At 46.4% G+C, this 16,544-nt stretch overlaps 2 protein-coding genes across 2 annotated transcripts in view; both read right to left on the reverse strand.

Annotated features, from left to right (window-relative positions):
* Positions 1-10,385, reverse strand: part of GDF11 (growth differentiation factor 11) — a 28,955-nt gene extending 18,570 nt beyond the window's left edge. The window contains exon 1 of the mRNA XM_053375261.1: positions 8,890-10,385. Coding sequence (XP_053231236.1) covers positions 8,890-9,292 — 403 coding nt within the window. The 5' untranslated portion in view covers positions 9,293-10,385. The remainder of the gene's footprint in view (positions 1-8,889) is intronic.
* Positions 1-16,544, reverse strand: part of ORMDL2 (ORMDL sphingolipid biosynthesis regulator 2) — a 171,681-nt gene that overhangs the window by 105,169 nt on the left and 49,968 nt on the right. The window lies entirely within an intron of this gene.

A 16,544-nucleotide genomic window follows, 5' to 3' on the forward strand; every position in this document is an offset into this window, starting at 1 on the left:
GACAGAAGGAGTGAGGAGAGGGGAACCAGAAAGGTTTATGGCCCCACTGCCTATAAAACCTTCCCTTCCTTCTGTTCAGGAACCATAAAAATACTCACACACACAATTGCTCCATGAAAGAGTGTCAGGAGCAAAAATCATAACTGCCATCAAGGAAAAAGGGAGTGAGGGTGAATGATAAAGATTCTAGGAGATGGAATCTGTGGGTCCAATGGATTGGCTCCAGCCAATCCAGTAAGCCTACAAGCAAGGGGAATTATTCCAGATGGCCAATTAAAATCAGATTGGACTACCCTTGTCAATTTCAATCTGGGTGGTGTGTGCACGCTGGCTTTATTTTTGCAGGGGGGGGTGCGTTGGAGGGAGCAAGTTGTTAAAGGGAAAGAGATGGTTGTGGGGAGCAGCAGCAAACGTTTAACACAGAAAAAAGCCCCAGCGTGTCGCCGATTTTATGGGCAGTAAAATTTCAAAGCCATCCAAGTCTATTAATGCTGGAGAAGGAAATTTCTCAATGAGCTGTAGAATTGGCCAGGAGGGAAGTCCTTCTCCCTACTGCGATTCCTCACACTTGTGCCCCCCACACCCTCCCATCCAACACCCCTTCCTTCCGCTCAGCCTTCACACACTCCAGACCATACGCTGCCTCCCCTCCCAGTTGGCATCAGCTCGAGTGAACATTTTGAGTCATAGATTTTTACAGAATTCTTCCTTTGGTAGAAACAGTGGTGTCATAGTTCCAAAACGTGCACATTCAGTGCATCCTGCTGTACATTCTCACCCTTCAGTCTCACAATGTAAATGTATTCTTTGGGGGGGGCAGAGATTTTCTGCTGATGTGGAAGCATAGAAAATTCCACACACAGGCAGCTGTGAGTTCCAGTTCCAACGTTAATTATTCCCTACTCATCCTGATACAAAGATATGGATCAGTAATATGGTAGCAATACTTTGCCCACCTCTCACATCTCCTCTGAGAATCCTGGATCTGTTAACTTTAAACTTACTTTCAGAGCCCACTATCTTGTTGCAAGCACTGATGGCCATCCTCTTTACATGACTGCATAGGTGTTCCCCTATTCCAAATACCTTTCTTCTAAACCTCTGCATGTCTTCCTTACGAGGCTCCTAGAGCAGTTGTGTGTTTTTTTAACCTGGTGGCCATTTTGTCTCTTGTTCAGAGGCCAGATTTTCTTTTTCAGCCATGCAATCTCCCGAGTTGATTTCAAGTCCAGCGGTTCGGTGTGAATCACCCCTTCTGAGAATTTAATGGCTTTCAGTGTTCTGATTCCCTTAACCACCTCAGTAGTGTTCTGGAGGCAGCCTGACATAGCAGCCAAGTCCAATGTAGAGGCTTGACCCACCATTTTAGATCTCTCACTTCTAAAAACAACCACTTTCTGGATAGCCAGTATGTGCCATTTATGCAAATAACTCGCCGAATAGTGCTCAGGCTTTGTAAATAAATCTCTATATATTGTGGGGTCAAATCAGTCCAATTTGAGAGCCGGCAGTGGGTGGCTCTTTCTTCTGGGAGCCTCACAACCACAATGCTTTCATCCAGTGCTATTTTTCTAGAAAAAGAATTGCCACAACACACCGTGAACACCTCTCTTGTCCTATCATAGCTCCTCTTACATAATCAAGTTTCTTTATCACTCCCAAAGAGTGCAAGAGGACAGTTAGAACATCAGAATTCTTACTGTATTCTTTGACACTATAGTTATTTCAGTGAAGCAGAAAAAGATTATGTTTGTAGAGTTAACACAGGCACTTATTTGGAACACAGGAAAATAAACCTAACTGGTCTAAGCCCCAGTAAGCCAGTGATTGATAACTGAAGTCTATGAGCCACACCCAATTGGACTGTGCCAACTGGCCCACTGGTCTTGATAAGTCTCCTCACACAGACCTGAGCCCTTCAGTGTAATAAAATAATACTGTGGTCTGGAAATGCCGTTGTTTGCCATATTGTAGTGAGATGCAGGGCAAAGCATGACATAGTGCCTAGGAATCATAAAGATATTCCAGGAAGGATTTTGCCCATTGCTTCTAACCTTCTTCAAGCTACAGCCTCTATGTGGCTTTAATGTCAGATTTAATGTCATGAATCTTGTTGCCGTAAGCTCAGAAATACATCAAGCCTACCTAAGAACCACTGAGAACCACTTAATGTTGCCTATGATTTAGTTCTAGCAGTTTCACTAACTGTCCTAACTTTGGGGAATATAACTTGAGCTGAAACAGGTTCAGCTTCTAATAAACACCAACCAAATTATTTTTTATGCCAGTTCTGTGCTGCTGCCCAGACAGTAAAAGGGTTAGGATGCTCTGATCCTTCTAGGATCTAGGTGCTTAAGTAATTGTTGATTAGCAAGATGATTTGTCTTGTCAAGCAATATTCCTAAATAATCATAGTTAACCATTTCCATCTCAGCAGCAGCAAATACCCAGCATCCAGCACAGATCGATAATGAGATCGCTCTCTAACGGGAAATTGTTTTGTTGAAGCCTCTCTTGTCACTCTCGCCTTTTGAGTCAGCATCCAAACACATATCCTTTGCTCTCTATACTTGATTGAGTCCCAATTTCCACAAGACACAAGCTCATGATGACCCCGCCCACTATGTTTCCATGACTGACTAATGAATCCTGATTCTCCATCCAGTATATACTTATCCAATGTTAGACCTCTGTGTGCATGGCCTCCAGGTTCTCTGTCCTAAAAAATTGTATGGACAAGAAGATACCATCAGACTTTTGATATCGCAGGCTTCCTGGAAATTGCTGTTCCAAAGGGAAAGGCTCATCAAAAAGGATCATCCCAGTTGTGATGGCAGAACCTTGTGTATTCAAGAAAACAAAGATTCTTTCCTTATCAGCAGCAAACTGGTAAATAATTATTTAACCTCACACAGTCTTGAAGAAGCAAGTTAGGGATCTGGTAATTGTGGCAATGCAGAAAGAGAACCAAATGACAAACCAAAAAATGCACACAGAAACAAATAGATATATATGGATTAAAATAAAGAATAAATTTAGTAATCTGTATAATTTACATTGTCGGAAGTAAGCCTTGATGCGCTCTAGAACACAGTCTACTCTCTGCATTGTGTTCTGCACAGGGCTGTGGCATGTCCTGAATGCACGTATGCAAACCGCACATGTACACAGATACAAAATAAAAGGGAAAGCAAGAGGACAAAACTGTCCCCATTGAGATACCACTCCAGAAGCCACACAGTACTTCAGAATAATCTATGATCCAGTTGCAAGCAACAGCAAGGATGATGGAAGAAAGGAACAGACTAACTTTTTCTAACTTGGCATGTCCAAAAACAAGGAGATGGAATCACAGAGGCCATAATGACAAAAAAAGCATACCTATGAAATGTTATTTGTGAAGGGATCCCTTATGTACTAAGCCTTCAGCGGTAGAACTTTAAACCCTGAAGAATAAGATACCCCATACTGAATAGTCAATTCAACTCAAACAATACATATCTCCATCTCTTTTTTTCACAGCTATATATGAAAGGAAAAAACAAACTTATCTGGAAGATCTTTTGGACATTGGGGGGAAGCAAGTCAGTGTTAGAACAGAGCAGGCTTCCTTAGCCTCGGCCCTCCAGATGTTTTTGGCCTACAACTCCCATGATCCCTAGCTAGCAGAACCAGTGGTCAGGGATGATGGGAATTGTAGTCTCAAAACATCTGGAGGGCCGAGGTTGAGGAAGCCTGCTATTGAATAGAGTAATACTGTATCTATGAACAAGGATGTGGTGGTAGAATGTTCCTCCTAAAAGTCAGACAGCTAAGGATTTTAATCAGGATTGCTTTGGGTCAACATCGCCTTACAATATTGCAAGCAGGTTATTTATCATTCATTGTTATTTATTTCATTTCTATCCCATCCTTCATCACAAAATGATCCCAAGGCAGATTACATCAAAGCAACAAATAAAACCAGTATTACAGAGTCATAAAAATCATTCCAACTATTCAGCATAGTTAAACTCCTATGTTCACAGCCCCCCACACTTATTTACACCCTTGAGCTTTGACAGGTAATTCCACCCACAGAAAAGAAGGACCAAGCTCACTGTATCACCACTGTGTGTGATGAGACCTTGTACACCCAAGATTTGTCCTAAACTATACCAAACAAGGGACGTGGGTGGCGTTGTGGGTTAAACCACAGGGCCTAGGACTTGCCGATCAGAAGGTTGGCAGTTCGAATCCCCACGATGGAGTGAGCTCCCGTTGCTCGGTCCCTGCTCCTGCCAACTAGCAGTTCGAAAGCACGTCAAAGTGCAAGTAGATAAATAGGTACCGCTACAGCGGGAAGGTAAACGGCGTTTCTGTGCGCTGCTCTGGTTCGCCAGAAGCGGCTTAGTCATGCTGGCCACATGACCCGGAAGCTGTACGCCGGCTCCCTCGGCCAATAAAGCGAGATGAGCGCCGCAACCCCAGAGTCGGTCACGACTGGACCTAATGGTCAGGGGTCCCTTTACCTTTATACCAAACAAGCACAGCAAACAGTTGCTTGCTTTGCTCTTTCCATCCTTCCACAAGGAGGCATGTGAAGCTATTCTGCCCATGATGGAGGCAGAAGTTCCATCCTTGGGTACATATCGCATCCTACCAGACTTCTCCAGAAAAAATAATAACTGCATATGCCTTTGCAAGGGTTAGGGTTAGATCAAGATGGACCAAACAGGCCTTCTTTCTAATACTACCTCAAATCCTATTCCAGTTTTCAGTGTCATTAAGAAATATGTAGGGAAACTAAACGAGATCAAGGCTGGAGTCAGAGGAATTTTCAAGGTAGACTGGCAGCTCTATTTATGTAGGAGACTGCATGAACAACTCTCTCTAACTATGGTTGAGTCGATGATGCACTACTTACTTTACATGAGGCCATTCCCACACTTCAAACATGAGATGGCATTGCTCTAAATTTAGTGATGAATATGGACGAAGTGTATTGCAAGTACTTCATTATGTTTTGTAGTACTCCTTACCTGTCAATTCTTGCTCACTTCACCATCAGGTTACCTAAGCTTTTGCCTCATAGTGATTTCACTAATGATTCCTTAGCCTGAATATCTGGCTAATAGCCAGTGAAGTCATTATGATTATCCTCTGGCAGATATTGATTTCGAAGAAGAAACATTACATGTCTCTTTGAACTTTATTGAGCTAATATAATCAGCACAAATTGCTACAGAAGCTTAAAACCAGCTTATTTAGTGCTGGGTCATTTTTGCTGCGATATTTCTGCTGGTTGTTGTAAAATACGTTTGGGTTAAGGAAGTCAGAGGAAAAGAATATTACACTGATCAATAGTAACCACAATTCTTCTGTTTTACCCTCTAAGCTCAGATACACTCCAACTTCTCTCAGCTCTCAGTTCACCAGAAATTGGGATTTAAGAGTTAGTTCTGATGATCCAGCCATGAATGTTTATGGTATGGGCAGACAATGGATTTAGAGACATTTAACAGTTCTGAGATGAGTTCCCTACCATAATCAAAGCCTGGTTTTATGTATCTGCCTTTCTGGAATTAAAATTATTAATTAGGTAAGGATTATAAATCAGCTTGCATATTAAAATGCTAACAAACATATTACAAATCTAACAAGAAGTTGATGAGGTTGTGCATACTGTATAGGTAATTCTTCCATGTGGTTCATGGCTGGAGTCAAATAGGTCTCTTCTGGTTCTTGCAATTTAAGGGTCAAAAAACCCTCACATCTATATAAGAATTTACAAGATGGGTGTACAGTGTGCTCTAATTCAGGTGTTGCTACTATTTAGCATTCAGTGAGCACCACTAGCATTCTGAGTGCTGGAAAATTGGCTGAGTTACAATTATATTTAGCATCCAGAAAAGTATTGTCGTGCGGTTACCATTCAGAATCTCAGCTCTCCCTTGGTGCTGTCATTGCATTCTACACTGACATGCAGCCTCATTGAAAACTGGAACTAGAGAGGACCAGAGTATGACTCAAGATGTGCGTCACTGATAAGTGCTGATAGCTCCAATCCTGCAAAAGTTAGTCATCATCGTCAAGTTTCACTAAAAGCAATAGAAAATTAAGTAATTTGCAATTAACTTGTTCCATTGGTTTCAATGTAGCTTTGTGATATCAAGCTTTAGCTGGATAGGAGCTGACAGTTCACACATGCAGTTATCTTTTTTAAAAAAAATCAATGTAATATAAGGAAATTGTAAGTTCTGTTCCTCGGGATCCATGATGACTCCTTCACACAGGAGAATCATTGCTTGACTTGCACTTAACAAATGGACATGTGCGTTTGAATTAGTTACAAGAGAGATATGCTAAATCAAGTTTTAAGCAGTTGTGGAGCCAGTTGTATGTAGAGTTTTCATATAGGACCACCTGTCATATGAAGAATGGTTGGGCATTACACTCCAGGATAATGATGTCTTGTAGCTAGGTAGCTAGTCTTGTCTATACTTGCTCTTCTCTTCAGGCTCCCATGCACCCCACAACTTTTGAAAGACTGAGTGAGTGAAGCTTAGATTTTGTTACCCCTAAAGGTACCGCTTCTGAGGTTCCAAGGACTCACTCTTCAGATAGAATGCACCTGCTGTTTGCTGCACCACAGCAAGTCAGCTGTGGTACAAAAAAAGTACCTGCTGCTATCCAATCAGTAATATCTGCTTAGCCATATGTTTAGGATTTGGCCCTCTCCCCTACCTGTGGCTATATACAATGTGCTTTACTGTGCTAGGCTGCTGGCGCTAAGCTAATGGTCCTGGGCTGTCACCCTCATTGAGCCTCACAGTAAGCTAAGAGCTGGTTGAAAATAAATACAGTGGTACCTTGGGTTAAGTACTTAATTCGTTCCGGAGGTCCGTTCTTAACCTGAAACTGTTCTTAACCTGAAGCTAATGGGGCCTCCTGCTGCCGCTGTGCCACCGGGGCACGATTTCTGTTCTCATCCTGAAGCAAAGTTATTAACCTGAGGTAATATTTATGGGTTAGCGGAGTCTGTAACCTGAAGCGTATGTAACCTGAAGCGTATGTAACCCGAGGTACCACTGTATAATTATTCCAGGGTGGAGGGGAGCCACAAAATTTAACATTTGTTTAAAAATACCTGAAGATCTCTTGTGCCCATTTTGTGTCCCTGTTCAGTTGGCACTGGGAGCAAATGTCCCTACCGCTCCAAGAGAACGGTGTGGCTCCTGTCACACAGAGATTTTAACAGAAAGCTTGACATTCTATCTTCCACCCACAGGCCACACTACCCATGTCACTTATTATGTTCTAGAGAGGGCGCATATTTCAAAGTGAATAAATAAGAGGCCTTCTTTCCAAATAACTGCATGCCCAGAACAAAAAAAAAATATCTGGCAGTGCTCACTCCAGAGTTGGTTTCAAACACCAAGTCCTGACACATGCAGTGATGCCCCAAGTTTTGAAATATGCCTGGAACACCAGAGGTTCCCAGAGGTTGAATATTGCTGTTGGGTTTTCACATTCAGCCCACTTACAAATAAACTTGGCAAGAGGACATAGCAGCAAGAAATATTGCACAGCACTTAGGCCCAAGCTGTCACCACCCCCTGGCGACTCTGTTTTCCCAAAACACTAAGAAACATTTATTTTTAACTGGGTTTTTTTTGCACAAAAGGGGGGGAAATGCCATCCATGTGAGTCTACAATAAATGAGAGAAGTACAAAGGGCCATGGATCTTGGCAGACCTGGAAAGGGAAGAGGGAGGGAGTGTGTGTGCATGCTCAGGGAGGCAGCTGGATATTCCAAAGCCTCGGGCTGGGCAAACTTCTCGAGCTGTTTGCAGCTGGCGAAAGGCAACCTCACAAAAGGGATTACGCCTTCACTTGGCAGGGGGAGAAAAAGGAGCCACACTCTCTCCAGAGCTGAGAAATGCCGTTTCCCCCTTTCTACTTGCAAGAGAGCTGGAGTGGCAGACCGCTTTCAGAATCATGACACCTTTGGCAGCAGCGCTTCGGGGCCAGAGCCTCTCCATGACCTCTCCTAGGTTTATTTGGCTTTGGCAAGGGGGGGGGGGAGTACTTTTCATGCAACGCCAACCTATGCGCGCGCGCACACACACACACACCGCCTTCTTTTCCAAAGCCCCAGCTCGGAAATCCACAGAAGATCCGCAAAGAGCACAGCGACAAAGCTAAGACGAGTTTGCACAATAATACTCCAAACGCAAAAGGCTCGATGGAGCCACTCTACACAAAGCAGACCTTTCCTTCTTCAGACGCAGCCGGTTGGCAAAGAACTTTGCACAACTTAAAAGCGACGGTGGGGCTTTGGGGGGGGCGATAACCTCATTGCATTTCCCCTTTTCTTTTTTCTTATTTTTTTTTGCAAATAGAGGAAAGGGAGCCGAAGGTATCTTTGAGGGCACGGAGATGATACCTTTTAATGTGCACCAACACAGGAACAACCAACCATTCAGGTCAGTCCCCTCCCGGCCATTGCTCTCGACTTGTTCAGCATGGAATAAAGCAGCTCATGGAGAGAGTCTGAGAAATATTGCCAGCGCTGTGGAGGAGGAGGAGGAGGCTGAGAATGCCTCCTGAACACCTGGTCAGCGCGCATCCTCCTCCACATACGGAAGAGCAACCAATCTGGGCTCAGGGGTCCCTGAGGATGGCAGCGCTGCCTGCTCTCTCAGAGTGATTTATTCCTCGCTGAAATAAACAATAAGCTCCGGGACTAGCAGAGGCGATGTGGGGTGGCCAGGCGAGAAGCCTGCTTTCTTCCTTCGCTCAGCGCCCCCACCCCCCAAAAAACCCCCCAGATACCGCTAAAGTTGCGCTTCCCATGCGCTCAAAGACCCCCTTAGCGCGGCCGTGCCTCCTTAACAAAGAACTTACTTTCTTGTGCCATGCTGATGACAGTCTCGGTGGTGGCATGGTACTCATCTTCCTCCAGATAGTCGTCGTGCTGGAAGGAGTCCCCCTGGAAGTCGTGCAAGTCCAAGATCTGCTGCAGCGGAGGCGCTTTGGGCAACAACTGGTTGACCACCTCTCGGGTGATGTTGGGCGCCTCTTTGAGCCTCAGCTTGCTGAGGATCTGCGACTTGATGCTCTCCAGCCTCATCTCCTTGCTGTGCTTCCGCCACAGACACACCGGGCAGCCCTGGTCCTCTGCCTCTGTCACCAAGGGGACTCCCACCGTGGGCGCTTTATCCGCCCCTCGCTCCGCCGGCTCCCCCGTGCAGAACTCCAAGGACAGCACCAGGCAGCAGAAGAGCACACGAGACCTGGGCACCCGCATGGTGGGCGAGCTGCGCGGTGCACCCTCCCGCCCCCCGCCCGCACCAAACCCCGGTCCTTTCTCTTGCAAACAAACAAAAAAATCGCCCTGCTTTGGCCGTGCAGGGGGGATGGGGAGGGATGGCGAGCCGCAGCTGCTGGGTGCTGGTCGTTGGTGGTGGTGCTGCTGCTGCTGCTCTTCTGATGGCTAGAAGTTCTTTGGGTTGGAGATGGTGGGTGACTTGCTGGTTGGGGGAAAGGAAAGGCCGGGGTGGGGGGGGGAGAGGGGGAAAAAAAGGACTCTCCTTTTATATCCCAACTGAACTGTGTCGTAAAAAGCCTTGATTGGCTGCGGAGGCAACAAAAGATCTCCTGGCAAAAGGGCTGTCACCAAAGGGGGAAAGCGAGCGAGGAGTTCTGCGCGCTCGTCTCGTGTAAGCGCGGAGCAGTCCAGCCTCGCTCGCCTCTGTGTGTCAAACCTTTTAAGCGCTGGCAGCTCTCTTTGAAAGCCGGAGGGGAGGGGGCGCCCCGGGGGGCGTGGGGCGTGGGGAAGAGGGATCTGACAGCCCCTTAAAGACACAAAGTCCCCTTTGCGCAGCCACCTTCCCCCCTTCTGGTTACCTTCCCCGGGAGGCAAATTGCGAGGTGGTTTTAATAATGCATCTGGCAGGGGAGGGGCTGCTGGGAGCGGCCAGCGGGGAGGGGGCGGCTCGGGCGCCTTTGGGAGTCGAGCAAGGGCTGCTGAGCCGCGTCGGGTTCAGAGATGTCCATTTAAGCAACGAGGGGACTTAAGAGGAGAGGCATTGCTGCCGACCCTCTCTCCTTTTCCTCCTCCTACTCGCCCGTGGTTCCGATCCTCGCCTGGCACTTCCTTATAGTTGCCCACTTTGGACAGGTTAAGCTCTCCTTTTCATCCGGGGAGAGTTTCTCTCTCTCCCTCTCTCTCTTTCTCTCTCTCCACACATCCCTTTCATTCTCATTTCTGGGACGTTTGACAGTTTCTAAGTGCCCCCGGACCATCTAAATCCCCGATCGATGTGACGGTTTCTAGATCCCTCCTTTCTCTCTCTCCGGGTCGCGGGCGCTCTGACAGTCCTTAAGTGCCCCCCTCCCCACTCGGGCGCAGCAAGACCCGCGCGCCTCCGCTGCAAGAGAGAGAGAGAGAGAGAGAGAGAGAGAGAGAGAGATTCGTTTTCTGCCAAGCGAGCAGTTTTCTTTCTGCCTTTCTCCCCGGCTCTGGCGTCGCAGCTGTCACCCACTCAATAACCCTCCGCTGCCCTTTCGCGTTAATGCACTGCAGCTCCTTGCTTTGCATGCTGGAGCGCTGCTGCCTCTTTCCCTTTCACAAGTTACAATCGCATCTCCAAGCAGGGCTCTGCTAACCGGGGCTGCGCCTGGGGGTGGGTGGGTGGGTAGCTGGGGGAGGCTGTTTTTTGGCAGGTCCCGAGCCCGGCTTCAATCAGGAGCCACGTGCGGTTTTGTTGCCTTTTTTCCGGCGGTGTTGTTTTTGGCCGTCTGATAAAAGGCGAGCGAGCGAGCGGGGGAGGTGCGTTTCTCTCTCTCTCTCTCTCTCTCTCTCTCTCTCTCTCTCTCTCTCTTTCTTTCCGAGGGCAAACGCTGCACCTTCCGCCCCAGGGTTCATCGACTGCCTTTCCAGGGCTCTAGAGACCCCTCGCTTGTGTCAGCGAATCTCCCGAGCGAGCATCTCTCTCTCTCTCTCTCTCTTTCTCCGCGCCCCCCCCCTTTTGCAGGCAGCCCACCCCGCCCTGCTCCGCTCTGCTGGGCACAGTCAAAGCCTCCAGGGTCAAGGGAGCGTAGCAGGGGGGAGCTGGCCAGGTGAGACGCCTATTAATGAGGTGGGCGGTATAGCCGAGGACAGCGAGCGGGAGAGCCCACGGCCTGGGAGCGAGCGAGAAAGGAGGAGGAAGGAGGCCAAGGACAGCGAGCGAAAGGCGATCCTCCCTCTTCCTGGGGAAAAAAAGAGGGAAATAAAGTGGAGAAAGGAAGTTCGATTTAACGTTTCCAACAGATGCGGGCCACCCGCTTAAACAGCGCCTGTTCTCCTTTACTAAACGACTCTTTTCCTTTTCCCCTTCAGAAAAAAAAAAAGAGTGGTTCGCGGTTCCAAGGGGAAGCTATTGCACTCAAGGCGATCCTCCTAAACCCCCACTGTCCCTGAAATGCGCTTTCCCTTAATGAGCCGGAAAGCGATTCTTGTTGGAATGATTCGTTTCCGTGTCCGCGCCCCGCCCCAGGGTGAATTCAGACGGCCGTTTAGCCAAGCGGTAACTTTAGCGCTTTCCCAGTAGTGATGTTTTCCCAGTAGTGTTGTATGGAAGTGAGAGCTGGACCATAAAGAAGACTGATCGCCGAAGAACTGATGCTTTTGAATTATGGTGCTGGAGGAGACTCTTGAGAGTCCCATGGACTTCAAGAAGATCAAACCTCTCCATTCTTAAGGAAATGAGCCCTGAGTGCTCACTGGAAGGACAGATCGTGAAGCTGAGGCTCCAATACTTTGGCCACCTCATGAGAAGAGAAGACTCCCTGGAAAAGACCCTGATGTTGGGAAAGATGGAGGGCACAAGGAGAAGGGGGCGACAGAGGACGAGATGGTTGGATGGTGTTCTCGAGGCTACCAGCATGAGTTTGACCAAGCTGCGGAAGGCAGTGGAAGACAGGAGTGCCTGGTGTGCTCTGGTCCATGGGGTCACGAAGAGTTGGACATGACTAAATGACTAAACAACAACAACAACTTTAGCGCTGTGGGGTTCGGATAACTACGTGGTAAGATGGTCATCTTTATGGTCTTGCCAGGTGATGAGCAAGCATCTGCACCTGGTCAGGAATCCAGGGAAGCAGAGAGCCTAAGTCTTCAAGGGATTCAGAATCTCCTCTTTCTCAGAGTAACACAGACTCACATCTTACCAAGTGTTAACCAGCAATTGCCAGTGAATGGATCATTCCTGGTGTCTGAAGGACCTGGCAAAAATAGTCAATTTTACAACCTCAGGAGGTTTGGGGCTGTTTACAAGAATGTGTGCATCAGGTGCAGTGGCGTAGCGTGGGTTGTCAGCACCCGGGGCAAGGCAAGTAATTTGCACCCCCTAACCCGGAGCAGGGTCCCCATAGATCCCCTCGCAAGTGCGAGCGCGCCCCCCCAGATGTTCCGCCCGGTGCGGCCGGGCCCCCCTGCACCCTCCACGCTACGCCACTGATCAGGTGTATTTGTTTTGGTAAGGGATGGGAACTACATTTAGGCCAGTGTGCATATGTCCCTTCCTTTCTTCCCACCCCACAAAAAGGTATTTAATAGTCACAGCTTGACACTCAGTCTATGCAGTTTAAGAGTCTACTTTCAACAATAACCAAAAGGTACAAGACAAAAATGGACTGATTTCCCTTTCTGTAGTTTACAAACTGCTCAGTCTTCTTTCTTTTTTAAAAGGAAGGAAAGCAGGAAAGGAAAATGACTCCGGAGATCCTCACTTTAAGCAGGAGCACAGTTTCATGTCTCTAATACGCATTAGTCACTTGGTGCATAGAATTAATGTGTCCAATATGTAGACCCTTGGCTTTTTTCAGCCAGAACTCAGTTTTTTCACCTCTCCAGTGGGCGCCATTGCCATTCAAAGAGAACGAGGCAAGCATTCATGGTGAGTTCTGGCACCTCTTTTTTCTAGAAAAATAGTGACAAAACACACTGCTTAACACATGATCAAATGTAATCTGAAATAAAGGAATAATGGCCTGCGTCACTTGCACAAATAGCATTATAGAGCTTTCCCAAAGTATTGCAGCTTGAGATTGGAAGCTGCAGTCCTATACAAATTTACCTGGATGTGATTCATTCATAATTTCTCTGGACAAAAGAAGCAGATTATCATTTCATCTGTAGAAGTCTGTAACAGTTGTAAACTGAAGGAACTGTAGCAGCACAGGAGAGGAGCATACATACATTCCTTAAGGAGCATGTCCTGAGATTCCAAGGTAACCATTTTGAATATGCAGAATGTCTTAGTTTCATAGAACCACCATACAGTAACCAGGTGAAACAGAGGGGAAAGCTCTTGCACCGCAAATAGCTGTGTAGAAGGAAAGGCCATTTCAGCAGGTGGATAGCTTGCATAAAGAAATAGGCAACACGGATTAGAATCTTGACCCTAAACTTGCATCATCAAAAGAGAGCTGTTAAAGGTTTATCCCTTGTCAACAATTCTCAGCATGCAATTTTGGAGCTTCAGGTTACATCCTGTGGCTATGTCCCCTGAAAGTGTTAAGCCTCATGTTCTTCATGATTCACTTCCAACTCACTTCTGGCCATGGCCACGTGTTTATTTTATATAAAGGAATCTAATATGCCATACTTTACCTGGAAGGGTCATAAGTCAGTGGCAGTTCACCTACTTTGCAAGCAGAAGTTCCCATATTTAGTAGCATCTCCAAGAAGGACTGAGAAAATATTCCTGTCTGAAACCCTGGAAAGTGAGTTACTTCCAATTAGTGTGGACAATAATTGCCCAATGGTCTGGCTCACTTTATTTTAATGCTTTTTGGCCCTGACAAGCCACTATTGCTCACCCACCTGTTTGTGCCTAACTGGATTCTTTGTTTATCCTTCCATGTTGCCATTGGGATCTTCAACCTTTACTCAAAACTGGGTACTCATTTGCTTATGAGCAGCAGAAGCATATGCAATAAAGACCATACATCCTTTTCAACACCTGGCTTGGAAGCTGCTTAGTGAAATGGCTGGCCCATTACACAGAGAATGGGGGACCTACTGAACTGAACTCCAAATCCCATTGAGCCCCAGTCAGCATGGCCAGAGATCAGAGGTGATGAGAGCTGTAGTCCAACAAACATCTGGAAGACCACAAGTTCCCCATCCCTACATTTGACTAAATGGCTTTCCTTTGAGATGTATGAGCAGAACATCTTGCATATACACCACATGCATAAAGCACAAGGGATGGCTCAAAAGACAGAAATAGTTCCCCCTGCATATAATGTGCACTTTATAGGATCCATTGACACACACAATACGTAAATTTAATCAAGAGGAGTTGGCTTTCTTCAAGCCAATACAATCTTAAGCTGCGAGTTGAAAAGTACATATGCTGGTTTCCAGGTGTTTTCAGATCAAAAAGCTCTGGACAAATACATACTTGTGTACAGTAATCCAAGAGTGCCCATAAAGTCTTAATGATATTTAGAAATACCATTTTGTTTCTGACTATAACACCACTGCTTAATAGGCCATCTATGAAGTTATTTAATTCTGCTCTGGGTGGTTGCCATTTACATCAATACTGCTGACGTTTTATTATTGGAGACTTAATAGACTATCCTAGAAGCCCAATGACATGCTTTATGTTCCTCTGCTTTAATATGTGTCCATAGAATCATAGAATCATAGAATCATAGAGTTGGAAGAGACCACAAGGGCCATCGAGTCCAACCCCCTGCCAAGCAGGAAACACCATCAGAGCACTCCTGCCATATGGTTGTCAAGCCTCTGCTTAAAGACCTCCAAAGAAGGAGACTCCACCACACTCCTTGGCAGCAAATTCCACTGTCGAACAGCTCTTACTGTCAGGAAGTTCTTCCTAATGTTTAGGTGGAATCTTCTTTCTTGTAGTTTGGATCCATTGCTCCGTGTCCGCTTCTCTGGAGCAGCAGAAAACAACCTTTCTCCCTCCTCTATGTGACATCCTTTTATATATTTGAACATGGCTATCATATCACCCCTTAACCTCCTCTTCTCCAGGCTAAACATGCCCAGCTCCCTTAGCCGTTCCTCATAAGGCATCGTTTCCAGGCCTTTGACCATTTTGGTTGCCCTCCTCTGGACACGTTCCAGTTTGTCAATGTCCTTCTTGAACTGTGGTGCCCAGAACTGGACACAGTACTCCAGGTGAGGTCTGACCAGAGCAGAATACAGTGGCACTATTACTTCCCTTGATCTAGATGCTATACTCCTATTGATGCAGCCCAGAATTGCATTGGCTTTTTTAGCTGCCGCGTCACACTGTTGGCTCATGTCAAGTTTGTGGTCAACCAAGACTCCTAGATCCTTTTCACATGTAGTGCTCTCAAGCCAGGTGTCACCCATCTTGTATTTGTGCCTCTCATTTTTTTTGCCCAAGTGCAATACTTTACATTTCTCCCTGTTAAAATTCATCTTGTTTGTTTTGGCCCAGTTCTCTAATCTGTCAAGGTCGTTTTGAAGTGTGATCCTGTCCTCTGGGGTGTTAGCCACCCCTCCCAGTTTGGTGTCATCTGCAAATTTGATCAGGATGCCCTTGAGTCCATCATCCACGTCGTTGATAAAGATGTTGAATAAGACCGGGCCCAAGACAGAACCCTGTGGCACCCCACTAGTCACTCTTCTCCAGGATGAAGGGGAACCATTGATGAGTACCCTTTGGGTTCGGTCAGTCAGCCAGTTACAAATCCACTGAGTGGTAGCATAGTCAAGACCGCATTTTACCAGCTTCTTTACAAGAATATCATGGGGCACCTTGTCAAATGCCTTGCTGAAATCAAGGTAGGCTACATCCACTGCGTTCCCTTCATCTACCAGGCTTGTAATTCTGTCAAAAAACGAGATCAGGTTAGTCTGACATGACTTATTTTTCAGAAATCCATGCTGACTATTGGTGATCACAGCATTCCTTTCTAGGTGCTCACAGACTGTTTGCTTAATGATCTGCTCCAGAATCTTCCCTGGTATTGATGTCAGACTGACTGGGCGGTAATTATTTGGGTCCTCTCTTTTCCCCTTTTTGAAAATAGGGACAACATTTGCCCTCCTCCAGTCTGCCGGGACTTCGCCTGTTCTCCAGGAATTCTCAAAGATGACTGCCAGTGGTTCTGAAATCACATCTGCCAGTTCTTTTAATACTCTTGGATGCAGTTCATCTGGCCCTGGAGACTTGAATACATCTAGACTAGCCAAGTATTCTTGTACTATCTCCTTAGTTATTCTGGGCTGTGTTTCCTCTGCTGAATCATTTGCTCCAAATTCTTCAGGTTATTTTTTGAAGGCTATAACTCAGCTGCCTTTAATGGGTTTTTCTTTTAAAACAAAAATCAGCCAGATTATACTAGCCTGATACTCAGAGATTTAAAGAAATAAAAAAGCTGTTGTACAGCCTTTCAGCCCCACAAGTCCGTGGAAGTCTTTCCACTCCCCAAACTGGCACCAGATAGCTTGCACATGTTCTCTTTGGATGTCAGGGCCCTAACCCCAGCAACAGAATGGGCCACGG

The sequence above is a fragment of the Podarcis raffonei genome, chromosome 2 (genome assembly GCF_027172205.1).
Source record: "Podarcis raffonei isolate rPodRaf1 chromosome 2, rPodRaf1.pri, whole genome shotgun sequence".
NCBI classification, from domain to species: domain Eukaryota; kingdom Metazoa; phylum Chordata; class Lepidosauria; order Squamata; family Lacertidae; genus Podarcis; species Podarcis raffonei.